Below are 19,474 nucleotides of genomic sequence, written 5' to 3' on the forward strand. Positions count from 1 at the left end.
TTTATTTATTTTTTATTGCATCAGTCTTTAGTACTTGCAGGCTTTCTCTAGTTGCAGCGAGTGGGAAGGGGACACTATTCTGTAGTTGTGGCATGAGGGCTTCTCGCTGCAGTGGCTTCTCTTGTTGCAGAGCAGGGGTTCTAGAGCGTGGGCTCAGAATTTGTGCTGCACCAGCTAGTTGCCCCGAGGCATGTGGAGTCTTCCTGGACCAGGGATTGAACCTGTGTCCCCTGCATTGGAAGGTGGATTCTTAACCACTGGACACCACAGCAGTCCCTAATGGTCTTACTGCAATCTCATTCCCACGCTTTGCAGGATGCATTACCATCCCTTTCTGCAGCTGAGGCCATGAAGTTATCACCAGGGGAAGTGGCCTCTCAAGGTCACAGCTGGTGTCTGGTGCCCTTTGGCCCTATCCCCTCAGCACTTGCTGGTCCCTGCACATCACAGCCACATATCACAGCTCTGTTTTGGGCTCATCCACTGGACATACCAGAAGGACTGGGGAACCACAGTGAGATACCACTTCCCACTCTGGTGGCTCTGACAGTAAAGAATCTGCCTGCAGAGGAGACCTGGGTTCACTCCCAGCATTAGGAAGATCCCCTAGAGAAGGGAATGGCTACCCACTCCAGTGTTCTTGCCTGGAGAATTCCAGGGACTGAGGAGCCTGGTGGGCTACAGTACATTGGGTCACATAGTTGGACACGACTGAGCCACTAATCACATCCATTAGGATGACAATGACCATAATAATTAAACAAAATATATGTTGGCAAAGATGTGGAGAAATTGGAACCCTGGAATCTTTGTATGTTGCTGGTGGGAATGTAAAATGGTTCAGCTGCCAGGAAACACAGTCTCACAGTTCTTCAAAACGTTCACCATGAAATTACCATGTGACTTAACATTTCCACTCCCAGGTAGACACCCAAAAGAAATGAAAAGATGCTCATACAAACACTTGTACAGGAATGCTGATAGCACCATGATTCAGAATAGCCAAAAGGTGGAGGCTACCAAAGTCATTCCATGAATGAAAAACATAAACCTGATTTGGCCTTACAATGGAATGTTACTCAGACCAGGGCCTGAACAGTACGGAGGTTCCTCAGAAAGTTAAAAATAGAACTACCCAAAACATTGTAAGTCAACTCTATTTCAATACATATATAGAACTAATGTATGCTCCAGCCAGTCCTCTCCTGGGTATTTATCTGAAGGAAACAAAGCTGTTCTTTTGCAAAGACAGATGAGAATTCCCTGGTAATCCAGTGTTTGGGACTTGGCACCTTCATTGTGGGGGCAGGGTTCAATCCCAGGTCAGGAAACTAAGAGCTCACAAAAGTGCAGCTTAAAAAAAAAAAAAAAAGGAAAGAAAAAAAGAGGACTTCCCTGGTGGTCCAGTGGTTAAGAATCCACTGTCCAGTGAAGGGGTTGTGGGTTTGATCTCTGATCAGGGAACTTGCCACAGGGCAATTAAGCCTGAGTGTGGCAACCAGTAAGCCTGCTCGCTACAATGAAGAGCCTGGGAGCCAGAAAAGTAAAAAGATGTCTGGACCTTGTGTTCCTAGCCCTGTTACAAGCTGGGGGATGAAATCCTCTAGTACCTTCCATAAAAGCAGTGGGAAAGGAATCCTGGGTTGGAAGAACAGCATGTACGGAATGCCGAGAATAAGTGAAGTTCATTCATTCAACCAATACTATTGACCGTCTGCCTCTAATGACTGGACGTTGATTCACGTGCTGAGGCTGAGAGATTCCCTGGCCTTCTGGCACTCACGCAAATGGAAGTGATATAATCAAGTCAGTCAAAAGAATTTCAACCAGTGGATGAGTTTCAGTAATGAAACCATTAGAGCAAGTGACAGGGAATGATTAGGCTGTAGCCCAGGATGGAAGGGGCCAGAGGAGCATTGGGAAAAGGTTTTTTTTAAAAAAAAAAGAAAACAAAACTTCCCTGATTCTGGGAAAGATTGAAGGCAGGAGGAGAAGGGGAGGACAGAGGATGAGATGGTTGGATGGCATCACCAACTCAGTGGACATGAGTTTGAGCAAACTCTGGCAGTTGGTGATGGACAGGGAAGCCTGGCATGCTGCAGTCCATGAGGTCGCAAAGAGTTGGACACGACTGAGCGACTGAACTGAACTGAATGTATTTATTTATTTATCTATAGTTGCACTGGGTCTTCGTTACTGCTTGGACATTTTTCTAGTTGGGGAGAGCCGGCTTCTCATTGCAGGGGCTCCTCTTGTTGTGCAGCACAGGCTCTAGGTGTGAAGCCTTCAGTAGCTGCAGCACTTGGGCTCAGTAGTTGTGGTGCATGGGCTTAAATGCTCCGAGGCGTGTGGGATCTTCCTGGACTAGGGAAGGAACCATTGTCCCCTACATTGACAGGCAGATTCTGATCCACTGTACCACCAGGGATGTCCTCTGGAAAGGCTGTAAGTGGAGGCTGAGACCCCAAGAAAGGGCTGGCTCCGTCAGGGATGAGAGGAAGTGAATTCCAGTTCAAGGGAACAGCAAGGTGGTCCCACCTGAGCTCAGGATGAGTTCCGAGCAGGCACAGTGCCTGGAGTGGGGTTTGGGTACTTCTGCTCTGGTGCACAGCCTCTGGTCTGCACTGGAGCCATTCCTCCCTTCCTGAGACTGCCTGGCACCCTGGAGGAAGCCCTGCCCTTCCTGATGGCTGCGGAAAGGGGATGGGGGAGCATCTGCTTCCCTTTCTTTCAAGAAAGCACAAAGGGAATGCAGACAGAGAGTGCAAGTTTATTCTGCCAAACTGTCCCTCATTATCATCCCATCCTCATCTCAGGAAATGGCCCTCCACCCTCACAGGATATCAGAGCAGGACAAGGAGCTGACCTTGACTCTGCCCTGCTTCCAAGTCCCAAAAGTGCAGTGTGCCTGCTGCCAAACTGAATGCCAAATTGGATCACGTCTCCAGTCTCCATGGCCCACTCCAGGCTCCATCATTGCTCCCAGTTTCCTGAATCCACCCTGTCCTCCACCAAACCTCTCCTACACACACTGTAGCTACTGCTGTCTCAGGAGGGTACCTGTAAATGCCTGAGTCAGGGGTGTCTCCCCTCTGCTCAGAACCCTCCACAGCTCCCACTTCACTCAGAGGAAAAGCCAAAGTTTTCCCCAGCCCATGTTCTACCCATTCCCTCCCTACCCGCCTCTCCCCCAATTCCCTCCCTCCCTGCACTCCAGCAACAGCAGCCTCCTGGCTTTTCCTTAAGTCAATTCCTACCTCAGGGCCTTTGCACATCCAGTGTACTTTGCCTGGTACATTCCTTCCCTGATATAATCAGGATTCACTCCTCACCTCCCTCTATTCCTGGTTCAATATCACCTTCTCAGTCTTTCCCAGGATGCTCTATTTAGAGTTTTCTGAACCCTCACATTTCCTATTCCCTTCCCTACTTTATTTTTTTCTTAGCACCAAGCACAAGCTACGTCTCCATATGTTTTATTTTTTAAACATTTATGCATTTATTTATCTGTATTGAGTCTTAGTTGTTGCTTGGGTGATCCTCCATCTTCTACTTCCACTTGGGGAATCTTTAGTTGAGGCATGTGAACTCTTAGTGATGCCACGTGGGATCTAGTTCCCTGACCAGGGATGGAACCTGGGCTGGGGCTTTTGGACAGTGGAATCTTAGCCAGTGGCCCACCAGGGAAGAGTCCCTTTATGTATTTTATTTTTGTTTCTGTTGCTCCTACTTTTAATAACGATCTCTGCATGATGGCAGGAATTTTGGTCTCTTCTGTTCATTACTGTGCCCCCAGCACCTGGAATGATGCCTGGCACACAGTAGGTTCTTTAAATTTTCTTTTTGTTTTTCATTGTGTTGGGTCTTCTTTGCTGTGTGGGCTTTTCTCTAGTTGTGGAGAATGAGGGCTACTCTCTAGTTGCAGTTCACTGGCTTCTCCTTAAAGTGGCTTTTCTCCGTGTGGAGCACAGGCTCTAGGACACTTGGGCTTCTGTAGTTGTAGGACGGGGACTCAGTTGTGGCTCCCAGGCTCTAGAGCACAGGCTCAGTAGTTGCGGTGCATGCGGTTAGTTGCACCGAGGCATGTGGGATCTTTTCAAATCAGAGATCTAATCTGTCTCCTCTCCATTGGCAGGTGGATTTCTTATCACTGAGCAACCAGGGAGTCCACACTCTAGGCTGTCAACACTGTTTAAGCCACTGTGGAGCTAGAGAAGGAAGAACCACGGTTTACGGTTTTTAAACATTGGAAGGACTGATGCTAAAGCTGAAACTCCAATACTTTGGCCACCTCATGCGAAGAGTTGACTCATTGGAAAAGACTCTGATGTTGGGAGGGATTGGGGGCAGGAGGAGAAGGGGACGACAGAAGATGAGATGGATAGATGGCATCACCGACTCTATGGACATGAGTTTGAGTGAACTCCGGGAGTTGGTGACGGACAGGGAGGCCTGGCGTGCTGCGATTCATGGGGTCGCAAAGAATCGGGACGACTGAGCGACTGAACTGAACTGGACTGAACTGAAACCTCCGTAAAACTTGGGCCGCGCGGGGGAGCTCTCCGCTCGCACACTTGGGGCTGGGGCCAAAATAAACAATGATCTTAACTTGCTAAAAACCCGCCGGAAAGTGACCCCAGCGGAGGATTTTCCCAGACCTTCCGAGGGACGTCCCCGGTCCCCACTCGGCACCTTTTCCCAGGCCGTTTGGGGCGGGAATTCAGCACCCTCCACCCTTAAGAAGAAAGATCCCCGTGGAAATTCCTTAGGAACAATCTGGGAGCAGCGAGGAAAGCTTTTCTGGCTGGGCAGTGACTCGCAGCCCCTTCCCCGGGGGAAGGGCTCGAGCGTCCCTGAATGATCCTCCCTTCCCAGTCTGCCGCGAGACCTTCTTGGCCTTTCTCTGGTCTCCATGGCGACAAAGCGCGCGCCCCACAACAGGAAGCCTTAGGCGGCGGGGCTCCGCGCTTGGAGACTCCAGGATCCCTAGCCTTGAAGGGGCGGTTGCCGAGTTTGTGGATGACCGGCGCAGGCGAGGCCTGAAGCCGGGGGCGATGGCGTGCGGCTTAAATGCGCAGCGCCGGACCTCCCAGCATCCCGCGCCCTCTCCCTACAAATACAAATAGAACAAGCCCGGGCGAACACCCGCACAGATTTAGTGCTGGCACCTGGGGTTGGAGTTTCAGAAGCTGCGCGCAGACGGCGGGAGTTTGAGCGCCCCCTCTCCTCCCCCATTCCGGGCCTGGGAGCTACCTCAGTTTCCCTGCCGAGGGCAAGGGTTCGAGCGCCCCCGCTCCCCGCCCCGGTCGAGGTCTTTGGCCTCAGTTTCCCCGCGGAGCCTGGGAACAGCAACTCGCTGCGTCAGGACCACGAGGCTTCCTTTTTTTTTTTCCTGGAAGCTGTAAAGACGCCCCCGTGGCCGAGGTCCAGGCCGAAAGGGGAAGCGATGAGTAGGGGAGTAGAAGCGCCCATCCGTGGGGGATGCAGCGCCCCGGATGTGATGCGCCTTGAGTCTTCCCCTCCAGGGTTCACAGGCGCCTGGAAGTGCCTGGGCCTGCTGCGGTCGCTTCTCGAGAAATCTCGGTGTCATCTGGGCGGGTACTTGCCCCTTAGGGCAGGGGCACCCGTGATCGAGAGCGCCCCAGGAGGTTCCTGGGCCCCACCGAAGCGAGGGACGGTCCACTCGATTAGAGGCCTGCTTGTGCTGGGGAGTTAGACTTGAGTTCTAATGCCCTCGAAGCTGGAAGCCTCAGTCTACCCCTCCGTGGAAGGGACACGATAACAGTCCCTACCGTCTAGGGTGGTTGGCAGGATCCAATAAAGCTCTTAGCGCAGTGTAAACGCAAAATCAAGGTTAGCCTGGCCCGGGGACAGGAACCCTAGCTCCGGGAGCCTTTTTTTGGCTGCTGCCGCCAGGCAGCCCTCAGGACTTGAATTCGGAAATTCCGGTGTTGAGCGGCCACCGAGGGGGGATATAACCGACTTCGGCCAGGCACCCTCTCAATCCGGAAATGCCAGGGCCCTTGTTCCGGAGGGGAAAGCAGGAGGTTTCCGGGAAGCACCGCCCCCTTGGCCCCCCTCGGCCAGCCCAGCGGTATAAAAGGACCCGCGAAGCCCTGGGCGCCACAGTCTTAGCCGCGCGCCTCCGCCCCAGCTGGTCCGCCCCGCCTCCGCCTGCGATGGCTCTCGGCGCCGCCCCTGCAGCACAGCTTGCGCTCCTGGCCCTGCTCGGGACTCTGCTCCCAGGTGAGTCAGGGGTGAGGGCTGCCGTCGAGTCAGCTTTCGGGATCCGAGGTGCGCCCTGAAGCCATGGGACGACCGGCTCCCGACCGGCTGGGAATAAGGCTATTCGTACTTAGGTCAGTGTTTCTGGGAAGTTGGGGTTAGAGGCACCGATTGAAAGTCAGCAGCCGAGGGTTCCCATCCAGACCCTTCATGGCTCTATCCTGTGCTCTCCGACTGCGGATTGCCCCTCCCGAGGATCTACAGGTTTTCCGCTGTAAAATGGAGACGTTTAACAGTGGCCACCTCGCAGTGGTTGTGTCCTGGCCCCAGGAGGTGGTCTGACGGTGTAGACACACGCCCCAACCTTTAGGTAGACTGGAACCTCCCTCCCCCACCCCGCCATGCACATTCTGTTCCTCACCCCGTGTCCCTAGGGGGAAGTCCAGGACTCTGCTCAGGGGAATTCCAGGGCTGACTTGCCCAGGGAGCAGAGGTTGAGAAGTGGGATGCCCCTGCAGCCCTTCCTCACCTCCAGCTAGGAGGAAGGTGAGAAGGGGAACTGTGCTGTGTGCCGTGCTAAGTTCCTTCAGTTGTGTCCAACTCTTTGCCACACCATGGACTGTAGCCTGCCAGGCTCTTCTATCCATGGAATTCTCCAGGCAAGAATACTGAATTCCCAACCCAGTCTCCTGGGTTGGGACACTGGAACCCGTGCCTCCTTCGGCTCCTGCATTGCAGGCAGATTCTTTACTGCTGAGCTACGGGGGAAGCCCAGGAGAAGCGGGACAGCTGGCCTCAAATGCTGGCCACTTTGAAAAGCAGGAGTGTGAAAAATCCACACCATGGTTACCAGCTCAACGAAGAGTTCTAATTCAGACTCTAATCTGGAGTCTACCCTTTTCTAGCTGAGTAACCTCGCTTCGTGTGTAGGGCTCACCAGGCTCCTCTGTGCATGGGATTTCCGGGCAAGAATACTGGAGCGGGTTGCCATTTTCTCCTCCAGGGGATCTTCCCAACCCAGGGATCGAACCTGGATCACTTGCACTGGCAGGCGGATTCTTTACCACCTGGAAAGGCCCAGCATCCCTTCCGATCTCAAAATTTCCTTCTGAAATGGGAAGGATTCCAGAATCACCCTTGGAGAATTCAAAGAGCTGCTGTTTCCCTCCATCCCAGATGGAGTAGACCTAAAGTTGAAGGCAGAAATCTTTTTTTTTTTTTGGGGGGGGGGTTGGCGAATAGGATGGATGGGCTCAGAGAGACATTTTTTCAGCTTTGAAAGTGCTGTGGTCTGAGGGAGCTCATCAGAACAGACCACCTCTTTCTTATCTGCAGCCACTGCCTACCTGCCCTGTGCTAGGAGTTGCTTATGTCAGCGGAAGTTGTGGTGACTGTATTTGCCCACTTTATAGATAGAGGAAAGTGAGGCCCAGAGAGGGGAAACCACTTGTCCAAGGGAGTGGGGACTAGCCTGATTGGAGCCCCTTTACCCCTGAAGGGCTGGCTCCCTCCCCTTGACCTCTTGGGATTGAAACATACACTGACTTCATGCCCCTCTTTTGCTAAAATCCTCCCCGTCTGCTCAGAAGTTCCTCAGAATGAAGACCACATCCCTGGCATGGCTTAACACTGCCTGCATGATTCTCTTGACCCTGTTTCCCCCCAACTTATCCCTTACTCTGCTCCAGCCACCCTGCCTCAGAACCTCTGTACTTGCTATTCCTGGAGGTCATTTTCCTTTTCTCTGGAATGGCTTGCTTCCGCTCTTCATCCTAATCTCTGGCTCACATATTCCCCAGTCACCAAGGCACTGTCTGTTCTCTTATCCCATTTTGTTTTTGCCAAAACCCTTGTCAGCATCAGTTGTTAATTATGTTGTTTACTCATGAATTTTTCTGTCTCCCACACTGAAGGCAGAGTTTTGTCTTGTTCAATGCTGTGTCCCCAGCACGGGCTGAATGCAGTAATATTGATGAGCCCCAGCTGTCATGCCTGACAACCCCCCTTTTGATTCCAGGGCCTGGAGGTGCCGGAATATCAATACATCCTTCAAAAGCCATCATACCCCGTGGAGACTCCCTGACGGTGAACTGCAGTAACTCCTGTGACCAAAAGTCAACATTTGGCCTAGAGACTGTATTAATCAAGGAGGAAGTGGGCCGTGGGGACAACTGGAAGGTTTTTCAACTGCGTGATGTGCAGGAAGACATCGAGCTGTTTTGCTACTCAAACTGTCACCAGGAACAGACAATAGCTTCAGTGAACCTCACCGTATACTGTGAGTGGCTGGGTCCAGGGCCTGGACTAGGCAGACTGTGCTGGGGAGGTGGACAGGGGAGTCCCCAGCAGGTTGGAACAACCTTTATGACTTGGTGGGTGAAGGCAGGGTCTCACTGAAGAGCAGGGGTTCTATCTTTGGAAAGTCTCATTGTTGGTCTGGAACTCTTCCTTGAACTTCCTTGGGCGTGCCTTTGGAGTATGGTCAGAGAATCAGAACATTCAAGAATGCTGGCTCTCTAGGCCTCTTAAAACAGATGACAAAGTTGTAGATCTGACTCTTTAGAAAAAGATGCTGGGGGTTTCCCGGCAGTGGTTAGGATTCCGGGATTTCACTACCTTGGACTAGGTTCAATCCCTGAGATCTATCATCCTGCAAGCCTCACAGCTTGGCCAAAGGGGGAAAAAAAAAAAAAAGATGAGAATTCAAATTAGCCCTGGGATGACACTTTTCACTTATTGGCAACAATCCAGAGAATTGATAACAGCTGTGTTGGCAAGGGTGTGCAGAAGCAGGTAATCCTAGGACATTGCTGACAGTGTAGGGGCGCAAAAAGCACAACTTCCAGTGGGGCAGGGGGCAGCAGTCTTCAAAAATGTCACACAAGGGGGTCCTTTGATAGAGAAGCCCACTCCTGGGAATTGGGGCTATAGATGGTCCTACCCATGAGGGAACTGAGAGGGGGCAGGGTTATTCACTGTGGCTTGATCAGGACGCGCAAAAATTTGCAAGCCACTCGAATGTAGGGAACTGGGGAAAGAAAGCAGTTCGATCTGGAATAGTATGCAACCGTATAAAAGAAGGAGACCGCTCTCCCCAACCCCTAGCAATCACTAGTCTGCTTTCTGTCTCTGTGTTTTCCTATTGTGGACATTTCCTTTACATGGATCATGGAGTGTGTGGCCCAGTGTATCTGGCTTCTTTCACTTATCAAACTGTTCAAGGTTTATCCATGTTACAGCATGTATTAGTACTTAATGCCTTTTATGGCTAAATAATATTTTATCGTATGGATGTAGAACATTTTATCTACCCATTAGTTGATGGCCATTTGGCTTGTTTCCATCTTTTTAGGTGGGATAGTGGTCACTCTAGCAGAGAGAGAGTGCTAGTGGTTGATGGGGGCATTTAGGGGATTTCTGGGGTGACTAAAAAAATTCTATCTTGAGTAGTATTTACAAGAGTCCTAACCTTAAAGCAGTTATATTAACCTGCACATTTACTTTTTTATGGTTTTCTGCTTCTTAGTATAACAATTAAAAATGTTTTTTAAAAAAGAATGAGATGGAAACTGCCAGGGGTACTGTCAAGTTCAAAAGAAGTAAGGTCCTGTCCAGAATCAGTAGTACACCTATCACAGTGTTAGAGAGCCACAGGGGCTAGGTGAGGAAGACTGTGTTTCTGCATTAAAGAGCCCTGAGAGGAAACACAGTAAATGAGAATAATAGCTGGCTGTGAGCAGAAAAGCTGGGGGCCTCTGGGAGAGGGCAGGGGGTCTAGTTTTCTCTGTGTACCTTTTGTTTCCTTTGGGCATTTTGACGTGTGACAGTGAATTAACATGAATATAAGCAATAAATCAGTTCAGTTCAGTTCAGTCTCTCAGTCATGTCCAACTCTTTGCAACCCCGTAGACTACAGCACTCCAGGCTTCCCTGTCCATCATCAACTCCCGGAGCTTGCTCAAACTCATGGCCATTGAGTCGGTGATGCCATCCAACCATCTCATCCTCTGTCTTCCCCTTCTCCTTCTGCCTTCAATCTTTCCCAGCATCAGGGTCTTTTCCAGTGAGTCAGTTCTTTGAATCAGGTGGCCAAAGTGTTGGAGTTTCAGCTTCAGCATCAGTCCTTTCAGTGAATATTCAGGACTGATTTCCTTTAGGATTGACTGGTTTGATCTCCTTGCAGTCCAAGGGACTGTCAAGAGTCTTCTCCAACACCACAGTTCAAAAGCATCAATTCTTCAGTGCTCAGCTTTCTTTATGGTACAGTTCTCACATCCATACATGACTACTGGAAAAACGGATCCGCCTGCAATGCAGGAGACCTGGGTTCTATCCCTGGGTTGGGAAGATCCCCTGGAGAAGGGAAAGGCTACCCACTCCAGTATTCTGGCTTGGAGAATTCCATGGATACTATATTATTCATTTGGGCTTCCCTGATAGCTGAGTTGGTAAAGAAATAGAGACATGAATTTCAAATTAAAACAGAAGAAAATAAAAAAGGAGGAAAGAAAGAAGATTGGCCTACTGGCTTTGGGATTAGACAGCCTTGGGTTCTAGTCCCAGCATATGTGTGTGTGTGTGTGTTCAGTCGTGTCCAACTCTTTGCGGCCCCATGGACTGTAGCCTGCGAGGCTCCTCTGTTCATGGGATTCTGTAGTCAAGAATACTGGAATGATTGCTGCTTCCTACTCTAGGGGATCTTCCTGACCAGGGTTTGAACAAGCATCCACTGTCTCCTACATTGGCAGGTGGATTCTTTACCACTGAGCCACCTGGGAAACCCCTAGTCCCAGTAGGGTCCTCACTAACTGGGTGACCCCAGTGTGGGGGAGCGAGGGGGAAACCCATGGCTCCTGATTGATTTTCACTTGAAACCTCCTTGGAAGGATTTAATGATGCAGTGAGGCCTGAAGGACATTCTGCCTTCACAGTACCTGTGTCAAAGAAGCTTTGGGGTAAATATCAGGTTTGTTTCTGGTTTGAAGGATGTTTGAGCATCGGCTAGCCAAGTGAGGGAAGTCCCCAAACATTCCCAGTGGCCTCTGAAACCACACCCCCACCCAGAAACGTCTTCACAGAACTGTCTGCCTCTCAGCCTGAGAGCTGAAAGCCCCTCCCGCCAGGTTTGAGTCCTTGCACTACTACGTTTCTCCTTCTTTGGCTTCCAGACTTTACCTTAGTTTTCACCTCTGGGAAATGGAACAGATGGGCGTACCCAGTAGCAAGGCGTCACCTAGGAGACACTGTAGCTTGGTCTTGCCCCACCACCAGTGGAAAGATAAGAGAGCATCTCTGGATGGCTGAGCTTTCTCTAGAAGGAGCTGTAATTCCTGCAGGAGGGAAGCCCTAGCTGGGCTTTGTAGGACATGTAGGAGTTGGTAAAGACAGGCATTCTAGTCAGAAGGAGCAGACTGGGCAAAGGTTTGGAGTGGAGAAACAAACAGCCTGGGATTGGGGAAACCAGAGGGATTGACTATCAAAAGATCAGTGTCACTGGAGCTGAGTCTGGCAGGACCTCGACTGCCAGGCTGTGAAGCTGAGATTTCTCCTTTGGGAAATAGGGAGCCATGGAGGATGTGTAAGCAGGCCAGGGATCTAGAGCAGAGGGCTGAACTTAGAGGAAGCCAGAGAGCAGCTGGCCGTGGACCCAATCCAGGTCACACATCTCATGGGCAGTGACACGTACAAGAAGGGAGTGGCCGACAAACATTTGAAGGGTGGAGTAATCAGGACTCAGTTTGGCACTAAAGATGGGGAGTCAAGGAGAGATACCAGTGGAACAGACCTCTTGCCCCAGTCTGGCTTTCAGGGCAAGGAGCTAGGCTTGCAGATGTGAGTCCCATTTGGGGACTGTGGTCTGAGGAGGCCTTCAGCTCTGCAAACAAGGGTTTGCAACAGATGGTCAGAAGTAAGAGTTGAATGTCTGGGGGTTTTCTCACCCCCTCTTTTTTAACAGCTTTTAATGTACAATGCAATGAACTTTGGTGTATTTATAGAAGTGTACAACCACAATCTACTTTAAGAATGTATCTGTCATATCCCTCACCTTAAAATTAACCTCATGCCCATTTACAGTCACTCTCTCAATTTCTGAAGTGGATTAATAATAGTCCTAAAAAAAATAATATTACTCCTACCTTCATTAGTCCCAGCTTACAGCTTAGAAAACTGAGGCTTGGTTTCTATAGCCACAAGGGCTGGGACTGTTCAGTGGCAAAGTCACTCCCCCATAACCCATAGCAAAGAAGCAGAAAAGCTAGGAATCAACTCTAGGCTCCTAACATGTTAAGATCTCTGCTTTTTCTTTTTTTGGTTGGAAAAGGAAAGTTTGCTTTGTTCAGGGGGTTGGCAATCTGGGGAGAAGGTGAACTCATGTCCCAAAACCAACTCCCAACATCACTGCTGTTTAAGTGACATTTCAGGGCCACTTGAGAAGGGACTAGGAGTGGGAAGCCTCAAGACCTCTCCTTGGGGAGTCTAGGGTGGAGCAGGGGGCTCTCAATGCTAAGCCACAGCTAATGCTGGCAATTTCCACTGGCAGGAAGATCCAGGCTTGGAATTCTTACCTCATGCAGAATGGAGACCCTGGCCTGTGAATACCCTGCCCACAGATACTGGTTTCAGGGGATACTTGGGGGTATTTTTTTTTTGAGCATCTGTGGGTTGTTCTTACATTTTTGACATTTCAGGGGATCAGACAGTTTATTTGGGAACCTTCAAAAGTAGGCTTCCGAAAGGCCTCAAATAGGTGTGGGTACTCCAACCTCATTCTTTCTACAAACACAGAGCACCTCCCGTGTGCCAACAGTACAACAGGGAACAAAAAAAAGATTCCTGCCCTCCTGAACTGACATTCCATGGCAGGAATAATAGAAAACAAATGAACTCAGTCGATGATTTTGTACCTCAGAGGTGAGAGATGCTATGCAGAAAAATATGGCCAAAGAGAGAAGGAAGAACAGAAGTTTTGTTTTGTTTTGTTTTTTTATAGCAAAGTCTAGAGACTGGGCAGCTTAAATGTACTGTATTTATTTGCTGGGACTCCTGGCAATAGCCTTTAAGTTCCTTTCCCACTTGTGACTCTCAGATGCTGCAATGAATAAAGAGTTGTTTTGCCTCCTTCACAACCACTTGGGGACATCTCACCAGGTTATCCTGAAGCTCTTAACATTCCCATCTGGCTTAGGTGGTTTGGGGAGTGTTGTGGGGAAAAAGTGGTGAGGTTCCTGGAGCAGGTGTGTCCAGGGCCCCAACACACCCGCTGTGGGCAGGCAGCCAGCCTGTCCTGTTCACACAACACCCCTTTCCCCTGCAGGGTTCCCGGAGCATGTGGAGCTGGCTCCCCTGCCCCTCTGGCAGCCTGTGGGTGAAGAACTCAACCTGAGCTGCCTGGTGTCTGGCGGGGCCCCCCGGGCCCACCTCTCCGTGGTGCTGCTCCGAGGGGAGGAGGAGCTGGGCCGGCAGCCCGTGGGAAAGGGGGAGCCCGCCAAGGTCATGTTCACAGTGCAGCCAAGAAGAGAAGACCATGGCACCAATTTCTCTTGCCGCTGGGAACTGGACCTGCGGTCACAAGGGCTGGAACTCTTCCAGAACACCTCGGCCCCCAGGAAGCTCCAGACCTATGGTGAGGCACTGGGGAGCCAGCAGAGAAGATGCACTGAGGGGGATTTCTTGCTTGGGATGCGGGGTCCCTGGGAAGCAGAGGCCCCTGGCCATGGGGCTGCTGAGAAAGTGGCAACCTTGATTGCAAAGGCTTCTGGGAAGAGCATCTTCTTGGCCACTGGGGTGGAATGTTCTGGGCTGGGTGCCTGCACTGAAGGATGATCTGGAAAGGCTGTGACCCAGGGCAAGCGGTAGGTGTGTCCTGAGACAAGAGTGACCTAGCCAGTTTCCCTGGAAGAGGGCGTTCCAGGCCGGGGGATGGAAATGGCCAGGGAGAGGGCTTCAGGATGTCTGTCTGCCCCCTGTTTACACCGGCTCTGTCTCGCCAGTCCTGCCATCGATCGACCCTCACCTTGAGGTCCCCCCGATTGTGGAAGTAGGCTCACGGTGGCCGGTGAATTGCACGCTGGATGGACTGTTCCCAGCCTCAGACGCTAAGGTCTACCTGGTGCTGGGGGACCAGAAACTGGAATCCAATATCACGTACGATGGTGACTCTGTCTTGGCCAAGGCCTGGATGGAGGAAAATGAGGAGGGCACCCATTCCTTGAAGTGTTCAGTGAGTCTGGGAGAGAACAGCCGGAGGACGCAAGAGAACGTGACTGTCTATAGTAAGTAGAAACCCAAGTGAGCCTTCCAAGGGGCTGGGGCTAATGCCAGGGATGGGGCTCACTGTGTGTCTCACTTCCAGGCTTCCCGCTTCCCACCCTGACCCTGAGTCCGCCTGAGGTCTCAGAATGGACTACTGTGACTGTGGAATGTGTGACCCGTGATGGAGCTGTGGTGAAGCTGAATGGAACCTCAGCTGTGCCGCCGGGTCCGAGGGCCCAATTGAAGCTGAACGCCAGTGCCAGCGACCACAGGAGCAACTTCTCCTGCTCTGCTGCCCTGGAGATAGCTGGGCAGGTGGTCCACAAACACCAGACCCGGGAGCTCCATGTCCTGTGTGAGTGAGGCCGCTGGACAATGACCCCTAAGTTCCAAGCCCCAACCACCAAGACCCTAAGAGCTCCTGCCCTCCAAGGCCTACCATCACCCCTACCGACCCCCTCCCTAATCTTGTTGTGTTTCTTCAGACGGCCCCCGACTAGACCAGCGGGATTGCCCGGGAAACTGGACGTGGCAGGAAGGCTCGGAACAGACCCTGAAGTGCGAGGCTCAGGGGAACCCAATCCCCAAGCTGAACTGTAGCCGGAAAGGGGACGGGGCTTCGCTGCCCATCGGGGACCTGAGGCCCGTTAGGCGGGAGGTGGCGGGCACCTACCTGTGTCGGGCCACCAGCGCTCATGGCAGAGTCACCCGTGAAGTGGTCCTGAACGTGCTCCGTGAGTTCGAGTTCTGGAATGGGCAGGGCAGGGGCAATGTGGCCAGCTCAACACTCACTGCTGCCTTGTGTCCTCCCCACAGACGGCCAGAATATCCTGGACATTGTCATTCCGGTAGTAGCTGTGACCCTCATCTTGGGTGCTCTGGGCACCGCCGGTTATGTCTATAACTACCAGCGGAAGATCCAGAAATACGAGCTACAGAAGGCCCGGAAGGCCCAAGAAGAGGCTGCCTTGAAACTGAATGCACAATCCACGCCGCCCTGAGCCCACCCCAGGATAGGACTTCTTCAGCTCCCCAAGCCATGACAAATGGGGCTGCATCAACCAATGGTGGACACATGCCGTTAAGCTACACCCACCTTCCCTGGATGCCAGAGGACCAAATAGAGGACTCAGTCAGGACAAATAGCATGTGGGGTCATGGCCTCTGCACAGTTATGACCCCCAGGCCTCACACCTGACCTGGAGCCACAGGACTAAGACAAAAAAAGGGGCCAAGACTCAGGGCATGACTCTGAGGGATGTCAAAGTCTGACCTGGCCGGAGGCTGTGTGATGGAGACCCTTACCTCCAGCATGGGGACACTCAAATGGGAAACATTGAAACTCACCTCCTGCTGTGTGTGCTGAGGCCCTACAGTCTGAAGAGAGATGTAGCCCTGCTCAGACACACGCAGCATTGAAACACAAATCCCCACACTTCCTGAACAGAAACCAGCTCCGGCATTACTGTCCACAGACTGTTCCCAGATCTTGATGATGACATATTTATTCACTGGTTTTTCTACTAGCTATTTATTGAGTGCCTTCTATGGGGGCTAGAATTTGTAAACAAGAACACTGATTCCAGCCCTCAGGGAGCTCTCAGTCGAATCTCATTCAGGGTCGTCAGGTACAACTATTAGGGCTATGCACTGCACAAGAGTGCCTGGCAAAAAGATTAAGTGGGGCTAGGATTTCCCACTCCATTGGCCAAGCTGCTTTCTCCCAGAAAGGGATTAGTAATGATGATAGGGTATTGCTGGTGACATGCCCAGAGATGACCCACTGAGCCCTTATACCCCAGAATTAGCGCTGACCTCTGTTAAGACACCTATCCACCCATATGCATCTCTGCTAATGCTCACAATGACACTTGGTTGTTTAGTCACTGAGATGTGTCCAACTCTTGTGACCCATGGACTGTAGCCTCCCAGGCTCCTCTGTCCATGGGATTCTGACACTTGGTGGCAGGCCTAAATGTGGTGCTCACTCCTTCATAGCTACACCACAGGGTCACATGAAACTCTGCCCAACCCCTGTGTGCCCCTGCCTTGCCCTTCCTGTTTCCATCTCAGTGGGACCACACAGTTCCAAATTCCTGCAGGGATGAGGGTCCTGCAGGCAGTGGGAAGGAGAGGCCTGGGAGTAGCCCCCCACAGCGTGGGAAGCCTCTCCCCAGTGCTAATAAAGCTGTTTCATCCTCCCAGCCTTGTGTGAGTTGAGGGGAGGTGTCATGTCCAGCTGGAACTCTTTCTACCAGTTTTCCCATTTCCTGCTCCAAGAAAAGGCTGGGAGTTCAAGGCCCAGCCCTCAGGCTCTAATCCAAATGTGAGGCTTATTAGGGCCTTTGAAGACTTTAGTGAAAATAAAAAATCCCTCTCCAGAAAAAAACATGACGTTTGGTTTGGAATGGCGTCGAGAGTCCATTTGTTAAGCTGTAGGGGTGGGGTGTATCCTGCAAGGCTCCTGGGCCCCTCAGTCTCTGTCTCTCACCCCGCTTTCCCCACCGGGTGGGGCCGAGGAGGCGGTGCTACGAGCCTCCTTATCTCCAGAGCCAGCTGTGACTCCCTGGCGCCCAGCCCTTCAGTCCGGGCTTTTTGCCATGGGGTCTGTGCTCCTCGTCTTGCTTCTGCTTTTGCTGTCGCCCTCCTACCCACGAGGCGGGAGCGCGCGGAGGCGTCGGGGTGCGCGGACGCAAAGCCCGGGGGGCAGCTCTCACCCACAGTTCTGGGTGCGCCTAAGCCCCGACTTCAAGGCAGTGCCGCTGGGGGGCTCAGTGTGGCTCAACTGCAGCAGCAGCTGCCCCCTCCCGGAGGGTTCCAGCCTCCGCACCGAGCTGCAGCGGGGTGAGACGCTCAGTGGGCCCCGCTGGGTATCCTACCAGCTGCTGGATGTGAGGGCCTGGAATTCCGATGTGCACTGCTTCGTCACCTGCGCGGGAGAAACGCGGGGGACCACGGCCAGGATTACAGCCTACAGTGAGGGACAGGGCTCAAGCCGGTCTGGGGTGAGGGGAGCAGGACGGAGTGGGGGTAGTTGACAGTCGCGCTAGGAGGAGCCCTCGGACCTTGCCCAGCGGCCCCCTCTTGCTTTAGAACAGCCAAGCAGCGTGATCCTGGAGCCTCCGGTCTTAATGGGCAGTGACTACACTCTGCGCTGCCACGTGACACACGTCTTCCCCGTGGGCTTCTTCGTGGTGACTCTGAGGCGCGGTGGCCGAGTCATCTACTCCGAGAGCCTGGAGCGCTTCACCGGCCTGGATCTGGCCAACGTGACGCTGACTTACCTGTTACCCTCCCGGCCCGGTGACTTTGGGCAGCCCGTTACCTGCCACGCCCGCCTCAATCTCGACGGCCTGGTGGTCCTCAGTAGCTCGGTACCCGTGACGCTGCCAGTCCCCGGTGAGGCACCCTTATAATCCTGGGAGGAGTGGGGAGGTGTTATGACCCCAAAAGGGGGCAAGGGCCAAGCTAGAGCATGTCCATGGGGGTCCTCACACCTCCAAGCGCTCTGTTTCGAATTCTCCCCTCCTATTCCCAGCTTGGAGTCCTGCGTCCATAGCCTTGGCCTCTACCTCCATCGCAGCCTGTGTGGGGATCTTTCTTGTCGTGGGGGCCCTCTGTCTGCGAAAGTACCTATCGATGCAGCCTCCGGCATAGAGGCATTGGTCCATGCAGGCTGAACTGGAGGAAAAAGCAATCTGGGACAACTGGTGGAACCTTGCCTGGATCAATACAGACTTTCTCAGCCAGCTCTGCCCCTGGGCATAAAGTTCCCCCATTAGGGCATCTCCTATGACTGAAGTGGTCTTCTTTTTTGGCCTAGCCTCTTTCATTTTTCTCCAAGTTGCCTTGTCTCCCTGAGGGCCCTTGAGGTTTCCTCACTCTAGTCTCCCATACGGGAGCCCCAATCCCCCTGCATTGCCAGCTTGTGTAGTAAGAACCTCTCTCCTGGTCATTATCAGTGAGGAGCAGAAGGGCAAAACATGGGCCCTAGGGGGCTTCAAGATCTGAGAAGGCTGCTTCCTGGTGTGGCTTCTTCTGATTGGCTCCAGCGCTGCCACACAGCAGCTCTGATTGGATGTTAAGTTTCCTACCCCGCCCCCTTTAGACCTTGCTCTTTACTGGAGGGCAGGGGCGGGGCGAGAAGTAATCCCCAGAGTTCACCATTAGCTCTAAGAGGGAGGGCACAGGTGGGCGGGGTCATATGTATATTTTGAGGGACTTGGATCTGCAGAAAAGATACCCGGGTGGTGACTGAGAAGGTGCAACCATATGGTGTGTGTGTGGGAGGGGGCGGGTGTGTGTCACAGACTCACAGCCTGGAAACATCCTGATAGTCACCCGGCCAGGTGGGCACATGGAGAGCGTCCAAATCTGGGGCCCAGAGACAGGGTCAAAAGTATCACAGTTGGCCTCTTGGCCTCGGGTGGACACAGAATCCAGACCTGCAGCGGATGCCTGGCAAGGCCCGTGTGGTCCAGGGCCCCGCCCGCCGCGCAGAAAGCGGATGGGGACGCTCTTCGGCGGCTTCAGCTCACACACGCCGCGCAGACACGTGCCTGCTGCACGCTGGGTAAATACAAGACCCAGAGCCGAGCCGACCCTAATTTAGACGCCCGAGAACGCAGCGAGCACGCACACGTGTTCCCAACTCGCTGTCACTTTCATCCCCGCCCCTTCTGTCGCGTGCGGGGGCGGAGCCAGAGAAAGACTAGAGGCGTGGCTGTAACTCTTAGCTCCCTGGGGTTAAAAGGGAAAGGATCAGTGAGCGAGCCATCTCGAAATCTCCTAGAACCTTTCCACCCCCAGCTTCCGCTTCTCAGATCTCTCCTAGCCCCCAACTCAATCCCCGCTTTCAGGGGCTCTGGTGGGAGGGATTAAATATGGAGATGGAGTTCGGAGTCCAGCTTATTATGGAATCTAAGCAAGTGGTGGGTGGGGGTTTGCGAAGGACAACCCTGCATCCCCCACAACCTTCGCGTCGCCGCCGGGGATG

The 19,474-nt window shown here is 52.6% G+C and overlaps 2 protein-coding genes across 2 annotated transcripts; both read left to right on the plus strand.

Moving 5' to 3' along the window:
• Positions 1-5,218: 5,218 nt before the first annotated feature.
• On the plus strand, positions 5,219-16,886 carry LOC133250646 (intercellular adhesion molecule 1). The gene is made up of 7 exons (XM_061422097.1): positions 5,219-6,246; positions 8,243-8,503; positions 13,541-13,849; positions 14,217-14,498; positions 14,579-14,833; positions 14,964-15,212; positions 15,295-16,886. The coding sequence occupies exons 1-7, from the start codon at positions 6,012-6,014 to the stop codon at positions 15,477-15,479; spliced, it is 1,776 nt and encodes a 591-aa protein (XP_061278081.1). The 5' UTR covers positions 5,219-6,011; the 3' UTR covers positions 15,480-16,886.
• Positions 16,887-16,974: 88 nt separating this feature from the next.
• On the plus strand, positions 16,975-19,346 carry ICAM4 (intercellular adhesion molecule 4 (Landsteiner-Wiener blood group)). The gene is made up of 3 exons (XM_061422101.1): positions 16,975-17,454; positions 17,572-17,877; positions 18,017-19,346. Exons 1-3 carry the CDS (start codon positions 17,079-17,081, stop codon positions 18,133-18,135), a joined length of 801 nt encoding a protein of 266 aa, XP_061278085.1. The 5' UTR covers positions 16,975-17,078; the 3' UTR covers positions 18,136-19,346.
• Positions 19,347-19,474: the final 128 nt, after the last annotated feature.

This window comes from Bos javanicus, chromosome 7 (genome assembly GCF_032452875.1).
Source record: "Bos javanicus breed banteng chromosome 7, ARS-OSU_banteng_1.0, whole genome shotgun sequence".
Classification (NCBI taxonomy): domain Eukaryota; kingdom Metazoa; phylum Chordata; class Mammalia; order Artiodactyla; family Bovidae; genus Bos; species Bos javanicus.

Excerpts from the sequence above, each read along its gene's own strand:
- LOC133250646 (XM_061422097.1), top strand. The coding sequence starts at position 6,012 with ATGCCAGGGCCCTTGTTCCGGAGGGGAAAGCAGGAGGTTTCCGGGAAG. Across the intron at positions 6,247-8,242 it reads GCTCGGGACTCTGCTCCCAG|GGCCTGGAGGTGCCGGAATA; the intron begins GTGAGTCAGGGG and ends TTTTGATTCCAG. Across the intron at positions 15,213-15,294 it reads AGTGGTCCTGAACGTGCTCC|ACGGCCAGAATATCCTGGAC; the intron begins GTGAGTTCGAGT and ends TCCTCCCCACAG.
- ICAM4 (XM_061422101.1), top strand. The coding sequence starts at position 17,079 with ATGGGGTCTGTGCTCCTCGTCTTGCTTCTGCTTTTGCTGTCGCCCTCC. Across the intron at positions 17,455-17,571 it reads GGCCAGGATTACAGCCTACA|AACAGCCAAGCAGCGTGATC; the intron begins GTGAGGGACAGG and ends CTCTTGCTTTAG. Across the intron at positions 17,878-18,016 it reads CGTGACGCTGCCAGTCCCCG|CTTGGAGTCCTGCGTCCATA; the intron begins GTGAGGCACCCT and ends TCCTATTCCCAG.